Here is a 21,308-nt window from a genome sequence, read left to right on the forward strand (position 1 = left end):
CAGGGCTAACTTCAAAGTGACATTAAGTTGATCAGGGTCTTGTCCAGTCAAAATCTGAATATTCCCAAGGATGAAGATCCCCTAGCCTCTCTGGGCACTTGTTCCAGTATTTAACCACTCTCACTGTGGAAATTTTTTAAAAAATTATATCTAATTAGAATTTCACGTGTTGCAAGTTGTGTCTGTTTTTACTTTTCCTTTCACTGCACACCTTCAACAAGAGTCTGGCTTCATTTTCTCTACACCCTCCTCTTAGTTGCCTGATGGCTGTAGGTGGATTCCCCTCAGCCTCCTCTTACAGACTGAACAAAGCCCTCTCTCAGTCTCTCCTTGGATGTCTTTAGTCCAGTTCATGAGCTTGGTGGCCTTTCACTCAACTCATTCCAGTTTGTCAATGCCTTTTTTGTATGGGGAGCTCACAGCTGGACACAGCACTCCAGATGTGAACAGTGTCTCGTTAGCTACATGCTTGCTAATACCGCCCAGTGAGCCATAGGGCTTCTTCCCTGCAAAGGCACACAGGACCTGCCAGTCCTTTTGTGCAGAGCTGTTTTCTCTCCAGCTGCCCCCCAGCAGTACCGGGATTATTCCTCCCTCACTACAAGACTTTGCGATAGTACTTATTGAACTCCATGAGGTTCCTGTTGGCCCATTTCCCCAGGTGTTGAGTTGCCTCTGAATGGCAGCTCTGCCCTCTGGCATATCTGTCGCTCCCCACCCTCCAACTTGTTGCCACCCACGAGCTTGTTGAGGCTGCACTCTGTCCCAATATCAGGTTGTTAATGAAGATCCACCTTGACCAGTATAGTGCAGGTGTAGCAGGACTTAGCCCTTCACTTCTCTGTTTACCATTCCCTGGAAGAAGCCTTAGTAAAAAAACATGTAGAAAGGAAACAAATTAAGGCAGGATTGGAAGGGAAAAAAAGCTGATCAAGGCTGAAACAATCTACAACAGTCTTTAATCATTCTTGCATTCAGTCCAGGATTAACTAATTAATGAGTGCTCTGGCAGCACATTTCTTATTGGAAAGAATTACTGTAAATGCGAAAAGGGCCAGGGAGTAGTTTAGTCTCTGAGATGCTCCCCACCCTGGTCTGCTCAGGGTGACTTTTGCTTTCTGGCAGCTGCCTGCATGCCAAATGCTTTCCCAATAACTGTCAGCATCCTGCCTGAACGTCGGCTGGGCGCCAGCTGCTGGGGAGGTGAAGGGGGACATTATTCATCTGGGAGGTCAGTAAACCCCAAAGGGAGAAGCAGGCCTCCAAGCAGCTGTTTAGCAGCAGGAGCTGAGGTGGAAGCAATTGAGAATAAATACATAAATAAGCACACTCCAGCTTCTCTTTTCTTTTTTTAGCTCCTGCTCAAAAAAAAGAGGATGGGAACAGGTAGGTGAAGAGGGGGGAGATATTAGTGAAAGATTATAGTAAATCATCCCCCAAGTGGGAATAATTCCTTGGTTTATAAATGTTTACTAGAGGTGTTAAATTGCTTCATGAGTAACTGCAGCTTGCCAGGGTTTACCCTGTTTGACACCTTGTCCCAGCCCATTGTCTCTGCAGGGTATTTCGGTAAGGGAAGTGGTCATTTGGTACGTTGGTGTTTTGCCTCAAGTGCACTTTCAAAAACTTACATCTTGTTACATACGCTTCTCCATTACATTTACAGATTGCCATGCCATCAATACAAAAATATTACCCAAATGTTGCTCAGTGTTAAATATATAGCACATATAGTACTATACCATGTGGCACATTCTGTGAATCTTGGGAGAACCATGCGCTCAACATATTTTTCCATCTGGCTTCTACAAACCTAAACTCTCCCAATCAGTTTCTCCCATTTTTTCTCCCATCTGCATCTTTGCAGAAATTTTCAGAATTTTGCTTTGGAAGCAACAAAAAAATAGAAAAAGACATTCTAAAAAAAGACCCCAATTAGATCAAGAGTGAAATTAAAAAAGACAAGGACTAGGCAGGACCTAGGGTTCCTCTCTGACACAAGCTCCCTGGAAGACGAGAAGCTGGAAAGTGACCTAGTGCCTACCAATATGTCCTTCATCAGTGTCCAGGGACAGTAGCTACTCCCATGACCTCCCTGGTTATTATCGCTGTAGAAGAACTGCAAGAAACCACCAACTCTTGTGAATGAATAGTCCTCAAAAGACAAGAAAATATCCATCTCCTAGCAATGTGCAGCTACTGTGTAGTGAGAAAGCATGGCCTCTGTAGGTTAGAAAACCCACATGCCTCTTTCAGGGGGCAGCTTCTCAATGGCCCTGTGGGGTGGGTGAACCTACTGGGGCGGGAAAAGGTGCAGCGGGCAGGGGACAGTGTCCTCACTGGACTTTAAAGAGTCTTTCATCCTGGAGCAGGCAGATGTTTTTAGCCAGAGTACACATCTCCTGGGGTCTGCAAGCTCTGAATAGCAGGAAAACACCTGCTGCTGGGCTGGCCAGTTTCTTTCCCACTCCTCCCATGTAAAAGGATTTGCTTCCTCATGCTGTGATTGTACTGCAGCTTGCAGTGCAAAAATATGCTTTGGGAAAAAAGCACTTTCAGGTCCTGGTCTGTTTGGGATAGTGATTCAACAGGCTGCTGTCCTGTTATCAGAGTGCAGAGCACAGGAGAAGCACTGAATCAGCTGGAACCACCAGGAAAGTCAGTGTTAATTAAAGGACTGAATGGGCTTGTATGGAGGAATCAAAGCATTCACTGACCCCAGCACAGCTGCGAGTGACAAGGGCATATCACCCAGGGCGAGCAGGGTGAGACATGCACCTTCTTAGACCAACAGTCTAAATTCAGGCAAGGCCCGTAGGACCAAATACCACTCCACAGCAGAGATCCTTCCCCACAGCAAGGCTTTGTCCATGCCGCTCAGCTCCTCTTCGCTTTGCTGTCAGTTTTGTCACCCCTCCCCACTTGCCAGGGCCATTACTCCATGCAGGGTCCTGCCCATCCTGGGCATCTCCTGGTCCATCAGCCGTTGTCTGTGCTGTGGCATTCAAGTGAGCTTGCACACCACACTGTGAGTGGTATGGCCGCCACTGTGGTAGGTCCCATGCAGACACACAAAAATGTGCTTTTTCCCCTGGATGATCAGCCCCAATGGCAAAAGAGCCAGCTCCACGGGGAGGCAGGAGATGAGAGCACTCTGATGCATGATTGATTTATATCCTTAAAAGTCTGAAATGCTCCCAAAGACATTAGTATTCCCCATGTAAGAAAGCTGTCCAGATTTTCAACATATCCCTGTCTTATTCCCACATCTACTGGAATTAATAGCTGAAGCCTTGTAAAGCCCAAAAGGCAAACCCAGGACTGCATTTAATCTAATGTAGAGGCTGAGATCATAGTTTGGGAGTCTAAGTGTTGTCAGAAGCAGAGACAGCCCAAATTCTCATTTATACTAAGACACTTTTATAATATCCTGAAAGCATAAATGCACCTCAGAGTGGGTGCAGTGCCAGCACTGACAGCCTCTTTGCACTGTGGAAACATTGGTATGAAGGGCCCTTCAGAGAAATGAAGACAAGTGAAAATGAAAATCCCATTCCTTACATCTAACCCCAGCAGAGGTGACACAGCCCAAAAGCTTTCTAAGGTAAATCAGATTCCAGACGGTTCACCCTGTCTATATGTGTGTGTGTAGACCTGTGCAAAAGGAAGTTGTGCCTGCACTGGAAGGAGGATGAAGAATCCACCCAAGTGGTTTAAAAGCAGGCATCAGCCCACGCTTGTTTTTTCACTTACTGGACTTAGCAGTCCAGCCATTGCGTCCAGAAATGACTCCATTTCTCTGCTGAAGCGGTTGCTATGTCTAAGTTGGTGAAGGATCCTTTGAGATGAATAAGTGCCACCTCTTGCTTCCTATATTTAACTTTTCACTAGGGAAGCTCTGGTGCCAATTTTACCCAAAGAAGTGCTGGGGTAACAAGGACCAACGTGTGGGAGACTCCCCGCTGCCAGCCCTGGCTGAGCCCAACGCTGCTCCTGGTGCCCAGCTCATCCCCCTGCACTGTTCTCAGTCAGGGCACATGTTACAGGGCCCTGTAATAGGAAATAAATAAATAAAAAAACAGGAAAGCGCTTGCTAGAGACTGCACGAGGTACTCCATGGCCAGCTCTTTTTCTTCTAACTCTGAAGAAAATGTGCTGAATAGGCTGATGGAGCCATCGCATACCATGGCGGAACTGGCACAGAAAAAAACACATGCAGTTTTTTAGATTTGTTAGATGATAGTCTCTCTCTCCAGTAGCACGTTTCACTGAAACTATCAAATCCCGCACCCTATCCTACAGATGTACAGAAATGAGTAGCTAAAAAAAGAGGAGGTGGAGACCCAGAATTTTGTTACTGTAAAACTGAATTCTGGGAGACACACTTGTTTTAAAAATCAAGCAAGCAAAGTAATGTCTGGCTTCAGCTATGTTGTTTGCTGACTTACTTGTAGCTACTTGTTTCAAGGTACACAGGCTAGTAGTCACGGAGGTCTGTATACTGCCAGTTCCTTGCTCTCTTTAATTGACAATAATGCTTCTAAAGCGCCTTTTTTTTTTTTTTTAATTTGCCTGAGGCAAGTGGTAAGTGTAGGGCTTCAAGGACTGTTATACCTTCTTATTAGGGGCTTTATCTTCCAGGTAAAAGAACCACAGTTCTTTCCTGGTGCAGCTCAAATCAGTTGGCACAGGGTCTAAAAGAATGCCTTAACTCCAGGGCGTCAGAAAGGATCAAGGGATCAGCAAAGAAAGAGCTTTGATTTAGGTGTGCAATCAGATGTCCCCAGTTTCAAGAAAGAACTAGGAGACCTGCTGCAAAATGACAGAGTTTAATAGGCTAATAGATTCTTAGGTAGTTTGTCAGCTAACATAATTTCAAACTGGAGAGAATACCTCAGTGGTTGCTTTATTGTTATTATTATTGTTGTTGTTGTTATAAACGTTTATTATTTCATTGATTTAAAATCCACTGGTCTGTAGTATATTCACTGTCTTTCAACTAAACTGCCACGCTCTGTTGCCTTCACTTTGGAGTGTGAAGAAGGCAGGGCTCCTGCAGGTGGGTAATCCCAAATGTGCCTGTTAGCAAGATGCTGTTGTATTTCCTTCCTATAACTTGTCAGAGGGGTTTCCAAGGACTTCGAGTATTCAAAAACCACGATGAGTATTATATCTCACCATCTAGAAACATTCTGATTTGTGACTGAATATTTTGCTTAATAATTAACAGAGACCTAGTAAGTGATGGAAAAACAATATCATCATCAGCAGAGCTGGTGCACACGTGAGTTGAAGGTGTCCTGCGTGGTGTCTCCCTGTGGCTGGGCACCACAAGGGGTGTCTGTGGCCGGGCAGGACACCACTGCGGGTGGGATGGGGGGACTTGGAGGGAGTGGGAAGCAAGCTGCACCCTTGTGGATGGGCTGAGGGACCTCCACACAGCTCAGTAGCAGTACGCTCTGTAATTCACCTTCTAAAGTGAAGAAGCGTTTTTATTTCTGTAACTTCTAAAGTATTGGTAGGAATGGCTGTGGAAGTTGGCTGGCCTGAGCTCTTAAACTCGCTGAGCTGGGCAGGACAGGGGCACATCAGCACAGGCTGTAAACAAACAGCTAGTGTTTGTAAGGACTATAACAAACCACGGACAATACATGCCTTATGAATTGGGTATTCAGACAAGTATGTATTTGCCAAATCCTCTTCCCACCACACAAATGCAGGTGTTCTTAAACATGCATAAATGAAAACAAAAAACCTGAACTAATGCCATTCATAAAAACATGCATTTTCATATATAAATATCCATTCAAAAAGGCTAGCTGTCATACCTGTGTATTTACTGCAAGCAGAAACACGAACACCATGCCCCAGACACTCTTGTGAAATAAATTTTGTCTTCAGTTTCAGTTTAATAGCTCAAGATCTTTCTGCCAGATGTATGAATGGCTTTGGGAGGAAAGGCACGGGAAGGAAAATGAAGATGTGAACAACCTAGGAAATGGTTCTTGGGAAACCTTCCAGCGTTGTGAGGAAGTGAACACAAGAATGCATTAACATGGTGCACTGTCTGATGGATGCTCCAGCGGCTGGTTCACGGGACATACGCTTTGTTTCACTGAGAAACAGACATTTGTGGGATGAGAGAAAGCAAATGGATGTAACAGACCCAACCTTAAAAGTTTTTAGCAGAGGCTCGTGAAATTGTACCAAAGAGCGAATGGAGACTTGTGGACCTACTAAGAGCTGTCAAGACCTGAAATGAATTGATGGACCACAGTCATAGCTAATTGACAGTGACAAGTGTTGTTTTGCACTGTTTGGACTGGAAATGACATCTTGCAAAATTAAACTGAGGCCAGCATGCTCAGAATCACCGTTTTTCAGCTGTTCTAATAATCACTTTCCAAAATATCCCTGCATGCTATATTATGTGTCTTTATTTCTGAACTAGAAGCAAACAAACAAAGGCGTTGATTAAATGTGAGGACAATATTAAACTCAGAGACTCTGTATACACCAAAAAGCACATAAGAATTGTACAAAAAGAAGCACGGAGGCTAGAAAAATGGATTGGGAATAGCAATGAGATTTCAACACGAACAAAGAAAAGCTCTTGTATCAAAGATGAAATGTAGAATTAGAAGTTGTAATGACAGAAACTCATAAAGATGTAGGCTTGGGAATAAAAAGGGTGAAAGGTAATATCGGGGCTATGTAAACAGAGGCATTTTACCATCATACAGAGATGTGACAACTTACACTGCTCTTTATGTAGCACCAGTAAGAATGCATCTAACATTAACTCCAAATCGCAGGTACTCTGCTGTCAGAAAGAAGAGGAGCAATGCTTTTGGAAAGTGAATTGGGTGCGTGATTGGGGAAGCATTGCTCAGGAAAAGAGTCTGCTTGCAATGACTGCAATTATGAAGTAATACTAGTAGGGACAGAAATCCCCATCAAAAAGAGATATGGTATTACCTCTGAGATATACCACAGGGCAAGGCCAGAGCATTGGGAATCTCTGACAAAAAGGGTGATATTTCAGGAGCAAATCAGGCTGCGAGGATCAGGATCATGGAAAGGCTTTGTGGCTATTGCATCGGAATCAGGACCTAACACAGGTAGGCTAATGAATGCAAGCCACTGTTTACAATGAAGGTTAGTTGACACAGAAGTAGAGAAAAATCAAGAGAAAGGAAGATCCATTGTCCCTTGTATTGGGAGGCCTGAGGCTAAAAAGAACCTGAAAAGGAGGCATTTGTGATTGCATGGAAACAATAATGTGCAACTGAGACCTGATACAAAACCACCAGTCAGATCAGTCTTTCCACCGCTTCCAGGAAACCTTGAAGTCATCAGGACTGTGCTGCCCCAGTTCAGATACTGGTCAGACTCTGAGGTCATCCTGCTTGCCCCAACATTGCTCCAGAAAGCCTGATTTTCAAGACAAGCTGTTGCTCCTCACCTTACCACCTTGGTGCCATTCCTCATGACCTGCATGTCCACCATGCAGCCGCCCGTGACGTAAGCAGCCAGGTTCAGCTCGGAGAACTCAGCCTGGAGTGGAGGAAAAGGACAGAGTGTTACTCGAGGGCAAAAGAGACACAAACACATGGACACAGACACAGAATTGTCTTCGGCTGGAATGTGCCTTTCCTTCTTTTTTTTTTTTTTTTTTTGTGAGGCAATGTGAGATCCAATTACAGCTGATTTGCCCTGGGGAGTCTGCAGAAGTATTTACGGCTCCCACACTTGGGGTGTACAAGTATACAGGATTAGGCTTATTGCAGTAATAAGTACTGAAGGAATTAAGAATGAGCAAGCTGAAAAACGCATACAGGAAAGAATAATAATAATAAAAAGAGGTAAGGTCATTTGAATTCAAATTCCAAGTTTCCACTTGGAAACATCCATTTAGAATTATGTCTGAGTTGGCTGCCGTGCCACTGGCCAGCTATAAACCTAATACAAAAGATTTAAACCTCCCTAAATGGCTAAAAAGCCTCATTATGCTGCAGGAAGGTGATAAGCAGAGAAATCCACCTGATGCGGTTTACTTATTAAGATTTTAACTATTAAAGGGTTAGCAAAGCTGGGTAAGATATTAACAGTACTGCTCAATTATTAAAACACTTTATATTTTAAAAGATGTGCAACTTACAAGGCCGGAAATGTTGGCAAGGAATATTTAAGCTATGGGGAGCAAAAGGCAATGTGCAGTGGGTGTCAGTGAAGGTTAAGACACAAATCAGAGTGATTAACTAGGCGAGAGGTGTGATAATCCTCCCTCATGGCCACTGGCTCTGCTGCCCCTCAGACAGGAGTGCCAGCAAGACTCACGGTCTCAGGTCACTCTCAGTAGGAAGAGGATGGCAGGATTAGCTGATCAGTGCTCGACTTGGGCTCCAAATCATAACTCTGTCCTTTATGAGCAAATGAGTAGACCCCAGACTAGCATAGCTTATTATTGTGCCATGCCAGTCCTCCCTTTCCAGCATGATGCAAACCTACCTATATGGATTCAGAATCCTATATTAAATTACTGCCTGTGTATGTAAATAATCAGGTTTCAATTTCTGAAACAGAAAATTTAGCCTTCTCCCTTTGAACACCTTTCCCTCCTGCCCTTCCTGTTAATGCGTTTCTTTCAGACTCAGTATGATGGAGACTGGGCAGCAGTAAAATCATCTTCTAACCAGTGGCTACCTAATATTAGAGCACTCAGATGGTGTTGCTAATGCTTGTGATTTTATTGATATTCTTGCAGTATTTAACGTTCTTCTGATACTTGTACTAGCTGGAACCAAAAGACAGTGCCAGGAACAACTTCTATTAAAAAAAAAAAAAAAGAAAAGAAAAAAAGCAAAAAAAGCATGTTTTATCCTCATGAACACATGGAAAAAACTTGCCAATGGAGAACTAATGCACCTGTAAAGACTCAGAGACCAGATGACAAATGAAAAAATCACTTCCAACTTTCTTTTTTTTTAAATCCACATAATTTTAAAGCGATGACCATGGACTGGTGACCCAATGATGTAATAAGATTTAATGTCTGCGGCCCTGTGTAAACTTTTTAAAGCAACACCCTTACATGATCTTACATCATTGTAACTCCCAATTACAATGAAAGGAGGGGGAAAATTCCTGTGGCCAAGAAATAAATCCTACTTCAAACACATACACACACACATGCACACAGGGAATGGCAGTAGTTCAGGTGACTGGCTGGGCTTTTTTTATGAGATTGCACAGTGCTGCCTTGGCCACAGCCATGCTTCTTCAGTGATCATATTGGATCAGAGATAAGAAAATATGTACCTCTAAAAGGCACTTGCATTTTATGCATTTAAAAAATCTCAGTAGATGTAGGGAGGGTGGAGTCCACCTTGAACAAATTCAGCAAGAGCAGATGCCCTGGGTACCATCAGTGAGCTCCCCAGTGGGTCAAGGCAAGCTTGCCAGCTTGCATGTGGGCTCGAGAGGCTCTATGGAGTGGCGAGATGAAAGGATGGTTTTCTCACCTCTGCGTCTGGGTATGCCTCAGAGATGTCCCACTCTGAAAGCAGAGTGTTACTGAGCTGGACCTTCAGCTTCTGCAGCTGAGGGATGCATCGTCTGAAGTGAACATCAGAGCAAGAGAGGAAAGTTTTAGGTCTGTGTTTTCATGTTTTTTATGCTTTTCTTCTGTAATTTTTTCCATAATGGTTTTGTACTAAAGAGCTTAACACTTTGCTGGGGGTGAAAATGGGCACTCTTCATTTGATGGGTGGCACTTACAATCTAACTAAGTCAGTCTGACAGGCGTTGCCCTGAGGCAGTCGGACCAAACAAAGCTGAGTTCAGACACCTGACATCCAAACAGGCCTGGGAATCCCCCGAGCTGGTAAATACTTCATGCCAAACTGCCAGGACCAATTTCAGGCCTGCTAATGTCAAGAGCCAGAAGAAAGGGAGAAATCCCCTTTGGCAACCATTGTCCAGGGCACCCTGGCAAGGAAGGAGGAGTGGAAAGAGGGTCTGCAGGACTCAGCTACCTAGCCCCTGAAACATCCAGATATACAATCACAGCTGAGGCACAATCCTAATCTTTTCCTGGCATTCGCTCCTGCTTTAATGGACTAAGTCAAGGACTGCTGCTGCTTTCATGTAGCTGCTTTGTCCCATCCAACAGGCCGCTGCTAGCTGGCGTTTGGAAGAAGGCTGAAAACTTCAGTCAGCAGAAATTGTTTCCTGTTGATTTTCCAGTGCTCCCTGTATTTTTAACTTTGTGGGTTTTGTAGCCTGATGACTTCCCTTGGCTGGGATTTAAAGTCTGAGATCATCTCCAGCCTGAGTTTACCTTGCAGACAAAGAGCTCTTTGAAAGCAGCCCATGCAGATACAGTGACAGGTAACTATGCATAAAACAGGAGAGCGCAGCTCCCCATGGCCTTGCAGAGTCATTTGCGTTAAGACTCATCAAATAGAAGAAGGCATTACATTAGACTGATGGTGTTTTATACTTGCTTTGCAATGGTGCCAGTGGCTGCAAAAACATTTAGGGCAAGAGTGAACCATGTGTGACAAACGTGACACAATCCATCTTGAAGGATAATATAATACAGCCTGTGGGAGCAGAAATATTTTGTACCTCTGTGAGGCCCAAATTTGGGAAGATGCCCACAGATATTTTGAGGATAGTTCTGTTAAAAATGCCTATTTCAGGTATTCAGATTCAGAAATCTCTCCAGATCATTTGGACTAAATCTTAAGCTATTCAGTTTCTCCCATCAGTGTTCTCTAGGTGCTGGAGATCTTTTTGGTGAGCTACTTTAGAGTTTCTGTTTCTGTTTGCTGACGATAAAACAAGGAGGATTTTGTAATTTTAAATCATGTGATAGTAGAAATGCCTGGCTTGGTAGCCATACCTTTTAATGCTGCATGGGAGGCATATGTTCAAGGTGGATTATAAGCATTTTTCATAGAATAACAGAAAGTTGGGTTGGAAGGACTTCAAGACATCACATATAGTCTTTCTTTCCTAAGGCAGGATCAGCTCTACCTCTGCCATTGTGTACAGATAATACATAACCTTCTTGTATCTTCCACAGATGAGGAACCTGCTCAGGCAATCTGTGCCTTAACAACCTTGGAAAGTTTTCCCAATGTCTAACCTAAATCTCTCACCTTACTTTTTAAGACTGTAATTTTTTTGTCCATTACTTCCTCCTGCAGAACCTGAAGACTTACTGCTTGAAGACTTACGCTTCCTTCTTCTCTTTTTCCCTAGACAAAAACAACCCCATTCTTGTAAGATTTTCTTGTAGGTGATGTTTTTCAGCACAGTGATCAATGTTGTTGCTGTCACTGGGATCCTCTCTGACAGGTCCGCAACTTTCTTGAGTTGTAATGGCCCAAACTCACCGTGGTCCTTCAGCAGAGACATAACCATTGCTGAGTAAGATGCAAGGCCACTCACCTTACATATAATACTGCTGTCCATATGTTACAGTATGGATTTATCATTTGTGCAGCAACATGCCTATTTTTAACTCATATTCTGGCTGAGATCCGCTGTAATCCTTGCATTGCTTTGTCCAGGCTACTGACTGTCTTCAGTTCCCCATCTTGTGCATCTGCCATTGATGACTGATGCATAAGGGGAAGATTTGTCAATGATGTCTATAAAAACCTGATGGGAGGTAGTAAAGAAGATGGAGCCATACTCTTCTCAGTGGTGTCCAGGGAAAGGACAAGGGGCAATGGGCACAAAATGAAATACACTAAATTCAGTGTAAACACAAGAAAACACCCTTTTTATTGTAATGATGGTCAAACACTGGAACAGGTTGCCCAGAGAGGCTGTGGAGTCTCCATCCCTGGAGATACTAAAACATTTATTGGCCATGGTCTTGGGCATCCCGCTTTAGGTGAACTTGCTCAGAGCAGGTTATTGGACTACGAGATGTCCAGATGTGCCTTCCGGCCTCAACTGTACTGTGATAAGTTTGGTATCTGGCAGATGTCCTTATGAAACTTCTCCCTGCATGTCAAGGGAAAACCCCAGGAAAGCATCCCAGTTTGCTCCTTGAGCAGATGCTGAGGGTCAGTTCATCTTCATTGTGGCACAGGAACGCAGGAATAGGGATGCAAGACAGGTTTTTGGGCTTGTGTTTTGGGGGCATGGTGGCTGAGGTTTTTTTTTTTTAGCAAACAGGCTTAGTGTGTCCATGCAGCAACAAGCACATTGGGTTTTTTTGAGCTACTGAACTTTCTAAGCCCTCATCTGTACAGAGCCTAACTAAAAGCTACTCAGGTTGGTTATTGCTTAAAAGGGAGACACAAAGTTATATTAGACTTTTGTGTGATCATTTGCATACATACCTCCATTTGCATATATACGGCACATACAGGTAAATAGCAGAGGGGTTTTAGCACTGCCAGGGAACCTTTGCACTTTCCTCAGTGTAACACACCATGTGCTGTAACACATACACTGGCATTTTGGGGGGTTATTCCATCACATAAATCATAGCACCGAGCTACCACTACAGTATGGAGCTTTCCATAAGGCAATGCAGAGTACTCAAATCAAGATCCTAAGCACGAGTTTGGTAGTTACTCTGACCAGCCCCTCTCACCCACATGGGCATTGGGGAAGGTGGGTTGACTCGCGGCACTGGAGCTACAGGTGGCTTACAGGGCACTGGGTCTCTTGTGTGGGGGGAGCTCCCCAGTCTCCATGTCTCCTTTCGCTCTCCACTACCTGCTGATTGTGATCTGACCTGGGCTCTCCACTCTCCCAGTCTTGCTCCTGAAACTCCCCACCAATTATCACTACATGTCTGTTTTTCTCCCCCTGCCCCTTGACACAAAATGCAGTCAGAATTCTAGGCTGGTCTGTGTCACGGCTTAGGCACTTGAGATGAGGAATTACTACTGCCTAATCAAATCACATACCTTCCTCAGTGGATTTTATGCTTTAGTTTTTGGTGGATCTTCCAATATGTACAAGGAAAGAAAGACTTTGGCAGAGGCCAGACCGCATTCCTGTAACAGCACATTTCACTACAACCATTACAAGCGTTTCAGAGGGGAAGTAAGCAATCCCTAAATCCTGCACAGGCAGAAGGGTGAACAGATCGTATGGATGTGAACAGGGGGAGGGCTGGGACTGTGTGTGCTTGGTGTGGACATGCATGCAGAATTAGAGATTACACACCCCGATTCCCCATGTCTCTTTCCTGAGACATTTTCTCTTGGGGAGGTACCCTGCTCCCCACCTTCCCCCAGCAGTGGGATTGCTCTCTGGGAGAAAAGGATGGAGAGGGTCCAGCTGGGAGGGGGATGCTGCTCTGTGGCTCCTAAGGAGCTTCCACAACTGCTCTTCACAAGTTCTGAAGCTGGGATGCATGCTCCTAGCCTACAGACAACACTGATGCTGAAGGCCCACATGCCTTGACCTGTGTGAGTGCCTTTTGGTGCATCAGCTCTGATGGCATTTGGAATTGCCTCTTAAATTTTCTTTTCAGAAGTTGTGTGACTGCCCGAAAATTAGAGCCCTAGCAAAAGCACATTTCTAAACCTTTTCATCCCAGGAAACAGCTCAAAACATGAACTCTGTAAGCCTCCAAAAGCCAATGGAAAAAAAACCAAAAAAGTTGAAGATACTATTTATTTAAGAAATTCATTATTTTTGAGTCATTCTTGCTATTTCTCCAGTTCCCTTTATTCATTGTTTCTGAATGCTTGTATGTGGCAAAGCTACGAGAACTGCTGTTGCTGTTCTTGAACTGCTTGCTGGCTTTCAGTTGGAAAAAGAAACCCTAAGCATATAATGAATAAGAATTATACAGTTATTTATGGGAGTCTAATTTTCCTCTCATCACACATGGGCCTATCAGACTCTACCTTTTGAAAGGCCCACTGTATGCTGCACATGAAAATATCTCTTTAGGACGGGAAGTACAATGGAGCTGGAATTCACGATTTGTATTACAATTATCTTCTGTGAGCGCCAAGTACAACTTTTTTCCTGACAATGCTGCCAATGGAGTCATAATCTATACCACAAGACTTTTCCAGAAGCATGTACATAGGAGTTCACTGAATAATCATTCCCTGAAAATAAACCAGGCAGCGGGAACAAGTGTATGAGCTGTGCGAGAAGAATGCGTATCAGACGGACAGACAGACCCACCTCGTCACAGCAGGAAATGGTGGGAAGGAGACGGGTGGACAAACAAGAGGAAGAAAAATTGAGATGAACCTTTTGGCCTCATCACTCCCCGTTGACTCTTTTCACCCCCCTCCACGATCAATTAGTCAATGCCAGGAAAGATGTCTCTGGCTATATTAAAATGCCTTTGGGAAATACCTGAAGGAAAGGTACTCCGAAGGTGGCAGACTCTAAGAAGTGCTGCTTGCTCTTGCCTGCTAGGTCTGTGCTCTCCTTTCTTCCCCCTGGGCTCTTGTTGGTCAACACAGGGCACAGAACTGGAAAAGCCCACCAGAGTAAAAGGGTCTAACCCCTTGCTACTGGAGGCACCGTGTCATGAAACCTTTTCTTAAACCAGTGTATTTATTAAAAGCAGCTGTGTCTCCTTTAGCTTCTGTTTTGGCAGGATAAACAAATTCAACTCTTTCGGCTGACTCTCATAAGTCAGGTCTCCATGGTCATCCCAGTGACCCCGCTCTGCACATCTCCTGCTTTGTGGGTATCTCTCTTTGCCAGACAGGTGGCAAGTGTCCTACTCGTCTGGCCATGGCCCACAGTGTCACGGTCTGTCCGATGGATCTGTGGCTGTCCTTGTCTGAGCCCCAGCTCTCCTGCCCTCTTCTGCTTGTACCTGGGTGTGCTGTGGATGCACAGCCATGCAGCATCCCCCCTGTGCATGGGGCATACCTAACGCCCAAGGAGATCCCCACCTGGGGTATATTATGATCCATATGGGAAACCTCAGAGTCATATGAAACCCTTAGAGCATGCAAGGCTTAGTTTTCTCTTGGACAGGGCAGAGAGGGTGGGGAAGGAGGTGCTGAATTACTACCAGTTGCCTCTAGTGATGGAGAACATTTGACAGAGCATAAGGCCTATGGTATAATTCCTCCTCTTCTTGAATATACTGTTTCCTAATGCCTCCTATGCTCTGGCCAGTGAAGGACTGAGAAGATAAAAGCAAAATTAATTTTGGGAGAGACTAAATGCAATGTGGTCAACTCCTATGGCACTTTAAGATTCTTATTTAAGCTCAACTTAGCCTTAGAGCCATTTAATCAAACTTACACTTTTCATTTCTAAAAGAATTTATCTAGCATTTGTATTTCTAGAGAAAAGAACTGGAGATGATATACACTGCAGTTCTCAAAGCTAGAAATCACAAGGCAAGTAAAAGCAACAACATGGATCAAAATCTAAGAACCTTATTTTTAGCATAAAATACTGATAGTATTTTTAGACTCAGCTGCTCCTTAAAGCTTAGGGGGTTACCCACACTGAGTAAAACTTAAACCATCAGGGTTTTAGTGGAAATAGGTCAAATAGATTTTCACTTTTTGATCAGTGTTTCGTTCAGTCTTACGACTGACTGTCATTGCTACAGAAGAACTTGTAGTGGAAAAACATCCAAATAATCAAAATGTAATCCAAACTGCTTCCAAAGAAAAAGGGGCCCTGATTCAGGAGAGCACTTGCACTTGCTTCCCACTGCCCCAGCCCTCACTCAGCCCTGCGCCTCTCCCCCTGCAGCCAGCAGGGAGAAGGCAACGGTATTGCATGCCTGGGTTTCAGTCAAGGGTGGGCAATAATAAATCCTGCAGCCTCTAAAGCACATTAATAAATATGTTTTCGGTGTTATGCTGAAGATTAGGAGACAAGAAACAAAGGTGGAAACAAAGTCAGGCCTCACGTTCATTTTAATGAATGACAGGAGTGTCCCTGACAACTCTCTCTCCTATTCACTGGCACCAGGAGGTGCCCACAGTGTCTCTTGCTAGTGGTAATGGACCTAGCTGAAGAACAAGGGCCTGGGGGTGGTATTGAGGTCATGCAATTAATTTCTGTCCTAAAGAACCAGAAAATCTTCTTCAAGAGTCCATAAAACCTATTTTCATACAAGCTGAGACTTACAGAAGCAGCTCACTGAGCAGCAGGATGGCATGTAACAGTCTCTTCCCTGTGGATTATCCAGTGTCTAATACAAACTGAATTCACCTCTTGTAGAAACTTAGTATCTTGAAACTTCTGCCTGTTCCTCCAATTTGGCTGAAGTCAGTCAATGCCTTCCGCAGTGCTGGGTGTGGGGGATAGACGGAGCGAGACAGCATGATCACATATGTCTTGCATTCCTTGGATGACAGCCAAGGGGGAGAGGCAGCTCAGAGAGCTGGTAGGGGTGTATAACCAGATTAGATAACTGACTTCCCGCTGCTGAGAGAGGGAGAGACAGCACTGCTTTCAGCACTCCTCCTCCATTACAAATAAGTGATGTCATGACTTTAAAAAAAATATCACCTACTCTCCTGCTCTGCTTCCCCCAAAGATTGCTGAAATGTCTTGCTAAGAAGAATCAAGATGTAATAGAGATAGAGATGAGAGAGGAAGAGAAAAAGCAACAAGGCAAACTATTCCTTCAGTTTAAACCAACTACAGAGCACCCTGGAAGAATGGCAAAGAAATTAGCACAGTCAGAAAAAATAGGGCAGTTGCTTTTTCCCAATGTGTTTTTTTCAAGAGTATTTAACATTTGGATATTTCCTTTTACTGCTTTCTGCCATTCAAACTTTCTTGTTATTTAGTTTTTCACATCAGAAGTGTTTTTTCCTATAAAATGTAAAAAAATTTCCTAAGGCAAACTGTGTTTCTGGCTGAGTCAATAATGTGTGGTTATCTGCAGCAGGATCAAATGGAAAACTGAAAAACTAAATGAACTTACTGAACAGACCAAGTGGCTCAAGAGGTGCCCAAGAGTCAAACCTTGATCTGATGCAGAATTTATTCAGAACTGAACAGACAGGTTAGGGCTTGTGCATCATGGCACAGTCTGTGTGCCAGTCACTGGACAGTTATAATAGTGAAGACTGGTGAGCTGGAAACTCAAAAAGAAAGGTGTGGACCAGGCTGGTAAACACAATTATTCCCTGCTTTTTTTTTTTTCCATAAGGAGACTGTGGAAGACCATTTGTTTTTTAGGTTCAGAGGGACCACGTTCAGCCTCATGGGACCTGTTCCATAACCGTTTAGGCTTCTGGACTGTGCTTGAGGAATAGGATGAAGAAGCAAGGAAGGCTCCAGATAATTGGGGTAGGAGCAATGAATGGAAATTAAATATCAAGAAATACTGAGCAAGGATGGATGGACAAAACAAGAAGGGGACAAAAAGACAGAGTTTGAAGAAAGACGTGCCCCTCTCTTGGCCTCAATGATATGCAGAAGGGCCTGAGGTCAGATTCGAGGACTGCCCATGACAATGCAGCTTCTGTGTTTCCCTTGATGGACAGTGATCCAGCTGGGGAAAGTGATCATCCCTTCTGATTTCAAGGTCTGGGGGAGTTCAAGAGCAGTTCCCTGCCTGCTACGTGGAGGCTCTGCTGCCTGATCTGAGGGGCAGGGAGGGGGCGAGGGGAAGCATCCGGGGCCCTTGTTCATTGTTCCTCAACTCTCCTACCCACTGCACACCTCATTCCCTTGGGCAACGCTGCAGTCACTATGCTGAGTATTTAAAGAAGGCTGCAAGGGGCCTGGCAATGGTCCTCACCTGCAGAGTCACACCAGCCTTATGGTCTTTGCTTGGAGCAATTTGGTGCCTCGTCTCAAACATGGACATTCAGCATATGTGAAGAATTTCAAGAGACAGACTGGGAAAGTCTCCCTGAAAGAGTCCTTGGGGAAATGTGATAAGCTACCTAGTGATGATGACAAAGGTAATTACCAGGGTTAACCCATCAGGGATCAAGAGTCCACTTCTCCCCTTCTCTACTCACCAACCATTTGAAGACAGCTCCTTTATAAGGACCTCAAGTGCAATAACATTTGAGGGGAAAGACTGTAAGGGGAAAGACAGAGGCTAGAGGATTAGGAAAGAATTAATAGGTCATCCTGAAGAGTACCAGGTCTAGCTTTGAAGCTGACCCTGCTTTGAGCGGCAGAGCAGGTTGGATCAGAGGTTTGAAAGGCAAATCTGAATTATTATTTGATTCCATGCTTCTACGTGAGAAGTGTGATTTTTAATTTTTTTTTCCTATTCTCTTTTAGGACATTTACTGAGGCAGCAGGCAAAATCAAGACTTTGATAAGGAAGTGCAAGTAAGAATTGTTCTTGCTAATACCACCCAGTCCTGACAAGTGTGATGACAAAAAAAGAGGAAAATGAAGTGTTCATAGTATCATAGTTGCAAAAAAAATGACTTGCTAACTTTTCTGTTCACAGCCTTTGATCAGAATGTGTGTGCTCATGTATAGTCCTACGCAACTGGACAGCACCTCTTTGAAAAGAGAAGGAACACCTTGTCAAGGGTAATGGGTCCTGAGAAAGTCTTCAAAACTGCCACATTAATAATTCTATACACACATGCATGCATGCAGACACACACACACAATGCGGAATCAACAGCTTTATAAAGACTGAAAATATCAGGTCATTCAAACAATATTCACCAGGTTTCTTAATCCATCCAAGCAGTTTTATAGCCCTAATGAGTATAAAATAAGCATATGATTCCTTCAGGATCACCAGCTCATCTCTACATCTCTCTCTCTTCTTATGCCTGCTTTCAAGTTAGGTGCCTGCAGATGATTATTAATAATAATTTCTACTTTGACAACATAATTCAAAGTCGCAGTCAATACTGGGACTTCGTTTTGAGAGACACTACACCAACACAGAGAGGAGGGGACAGACCCCAACATGAAGAGTTTTCAACTGAAATGAATGGCTGGTGCCAAGGCTAACAGAGAAACAGAGAATTTGTCCAATGCCCTGCAGAGCACATCAGAAAACAGGCCATGAACCTCCTTACTGTTCCTATGGCTTTCAACAGATAAAATGGACGTGTCTTAAAACTCCTTGTTAGTTCCTTTGTTCAAGAAAAGAAATATCCACAGATTATCTGTCATTAAGACCTCAGCCCTGTCCACACACATTTCTTAGAGTCAAATTCAGTTGTCACTGACCTGTTCCACTCGGATATCAAATTCTCCATTCACCTTCTTCCCCTGGAAATATTTGGCCCTGCAGAAGAAACGAGAGAGACAGACATGGTTAAAGAAGATTTTTGGCTTTCATTACATACTGTTTTGCTTCTGCATTTCCCTTGTTGCTGAAGAATTTCTATCCGGGTCACAGCATGTTTTCCTAATTCCTATCTTCTTTCAGCTTTCTGTTCTCCAGGAGAAACCTGCCAAGCCAGATGAAAACCACACTGGAAAGTTCCTTCAAGGCTTGTGACTTTTTCATTTTATTTTCAAACTGAAAACCAAATGCTTTCCTAATCTTTTCCAGAGGAACAACTCTAATCAATGATTCCTTGCTATATCTCATTTAATACTTAATCTTTGTTCTGTAAAAGAAGGAGAGCAACATATGGCACGGCATTGGAAACTTCTGATGTTGAGCAAGGAACTTTATCATCACAGCTGAAGTACTTTGGAAGCCTATTCTATTACTCTCTTGCTACAGAGCTGCTTTTTGATTCTGTTTGTCTTTCTGCTACTGATTTAGAGAAACAGTATCTGCATCTACAGCGTCACTAATGAAGGATCTCTTCTACAGAACTGAGAAACTTCATTTGCTTTGGAGTTGAACAGTATCATGAGAAGGACATACACCTTCCACCACCTCTGCTCCTAATTGCCTATGCTATGCAGACAACAAAGCACTTTCAGAAAGATTGGTTGTTCATGAAAGGGAAAGGCTGACAGTAGCATTGGAGAAGAAAACATAGGAAAAGCGTAGGCGGTTTTAGCTCTTTTGTTCATATTTGTGTATAATGCCCCTTATATTGATTAGTCAGCAGGGAAATTGCCAATATAATTTCCCCTGTGAATATTTCTCCCTAATTCTTCCCCTTGCCAAACAAGCTTGACAGAAGAAAATACAAATTTATTTCCTCAGACCTCCCCCCCGTAAAACTTCAGGAAGACCATGTAGGTTCCAAAAACCTCTTCTATTTGGAAAGCATTGAAAACACAGTTAAGCCTTGCAAGAGCTATTTCCAGAGACAAAGTAACTCTCTGCATTCTGTTTCCAATTGGCAAAGAGAGGACAGAATAAAGAAGTAAAGGAAAATGAGGGGAAGCCGGCTTTGCTCCCTATTTTATAGTATTAGCAAAAAAAGAACCTGGCTCACATTTTTACTATGTGTCTATTTGTTCCAATAAAAAAAGGAGAGACAGTAGGAAGGCAATTTTCCCCATGGCTGAAACACACCAGTTTCAGCTGAATGCTCCCCTCCCCTAGAAATGTGAAATGTAAATAAAAAAGTTATTTTGTTTTGTCCTTCTGGCTCAAAACCAAGTCAAAAGTTTTCATTTTATTAGAAAAAGACATAAAAAATGTCAAAAGTTTTCTGCTTCGTTCTAATGAGGGTATCTGAAGGCTGTATCATGCTTCCCTTCCCAGACAGCCCATCCATCAGCATGGTGCTAATAAGACCTCTGCATAGATGTCAGTGAGGGACAGTGCAGCACCCAGGTGTGACCAAGACCAAGTGGCTTGAACAACCCCTGTCCAGTATAAAAAGCAGAGCTCTGGCCATTTTTCCTCCCTTTTTTGAATTTATGACTGTTGCATGAAAAAAAGCAACTCAACAGACAAGCTGAGACATCACACCTCTAACAATAAACAGGAACCCTAAATGCACTTAATAATTGCATCATATTTCTGGAGGCATGGCTCTAGAGGGTCTGGCAACATTCCTCACTCCTAAACATTGGGGATATTGCTGGAACCAGTGACTTCTCAAAAACTGGAATAAGCTTTAAGTGGGCCCACAGGAACTGGTCTGAAATTTGAGGTGCACTATTCACTGGTAGAAGCTTGGTTTTATTCCCAGCATGCTCATAATGTACACGCCTTATCCACATTTATGAAACACACTTCCTCCCTCTATGGCCTCTCCTCTTTGCCGACCAGCTGGTTGCAAAATCCTTGGTGCTGCTTTGCTTCAGCTTGTAATGAAGTGTGATTAACCACAGCCTTCAGTCCGGTACAGATGGAGCAGACTCTTCCACTGCCTAGTCCAGGAAATTAGCCTTCACACGGTTAAAAAATACTCTCTCTCATCTCTACAATACTGGCTCTTGTGCCTTCCCTCACACAGAGGGCACAT

At 43.6% G+C, this 21,308-nt stretch overlaps 1 protein-coding gene across 2 annotated transcripts in view; it reads right to left on the reverse strand.

Moving 5' to 3' along the window:
• Positions 1-21,308, reverse strand: part of SYN3 (synapsin III) — a gene marked incomplete at both ends in the record, with an annotated part of 180,753 nt that overhangs the window by 147,380 nt on the left and 12,065 nt on the right. For both annotated transcript variants that reach the window (XM_082309047.1, XM_082309046.1), the window contains 2 exons: positions 7,466-7,557; positions 19,153-19,210. In XM_082309047.1, coding sequence (XP_082165173.1) covers positions 7,466-7,557; positions 19,153-19,210 — 150 coding nt within the window. The remainder of the gene's footprint in view (positions 1-7,465; positions 7,558-19,152; positions 19,211-21,308) is intronic.

Source organism: Platalea leucorodia, assembly GCF_965183815.1.
Source record: "Platalea leucorodia genome assembly, chromosome: 4".
NCBI lineage: Eukaryota > Metazoa > Chordata > Aves > Pelecaniformes > Threskiornithidae > Platalea > Platalea leucorodia.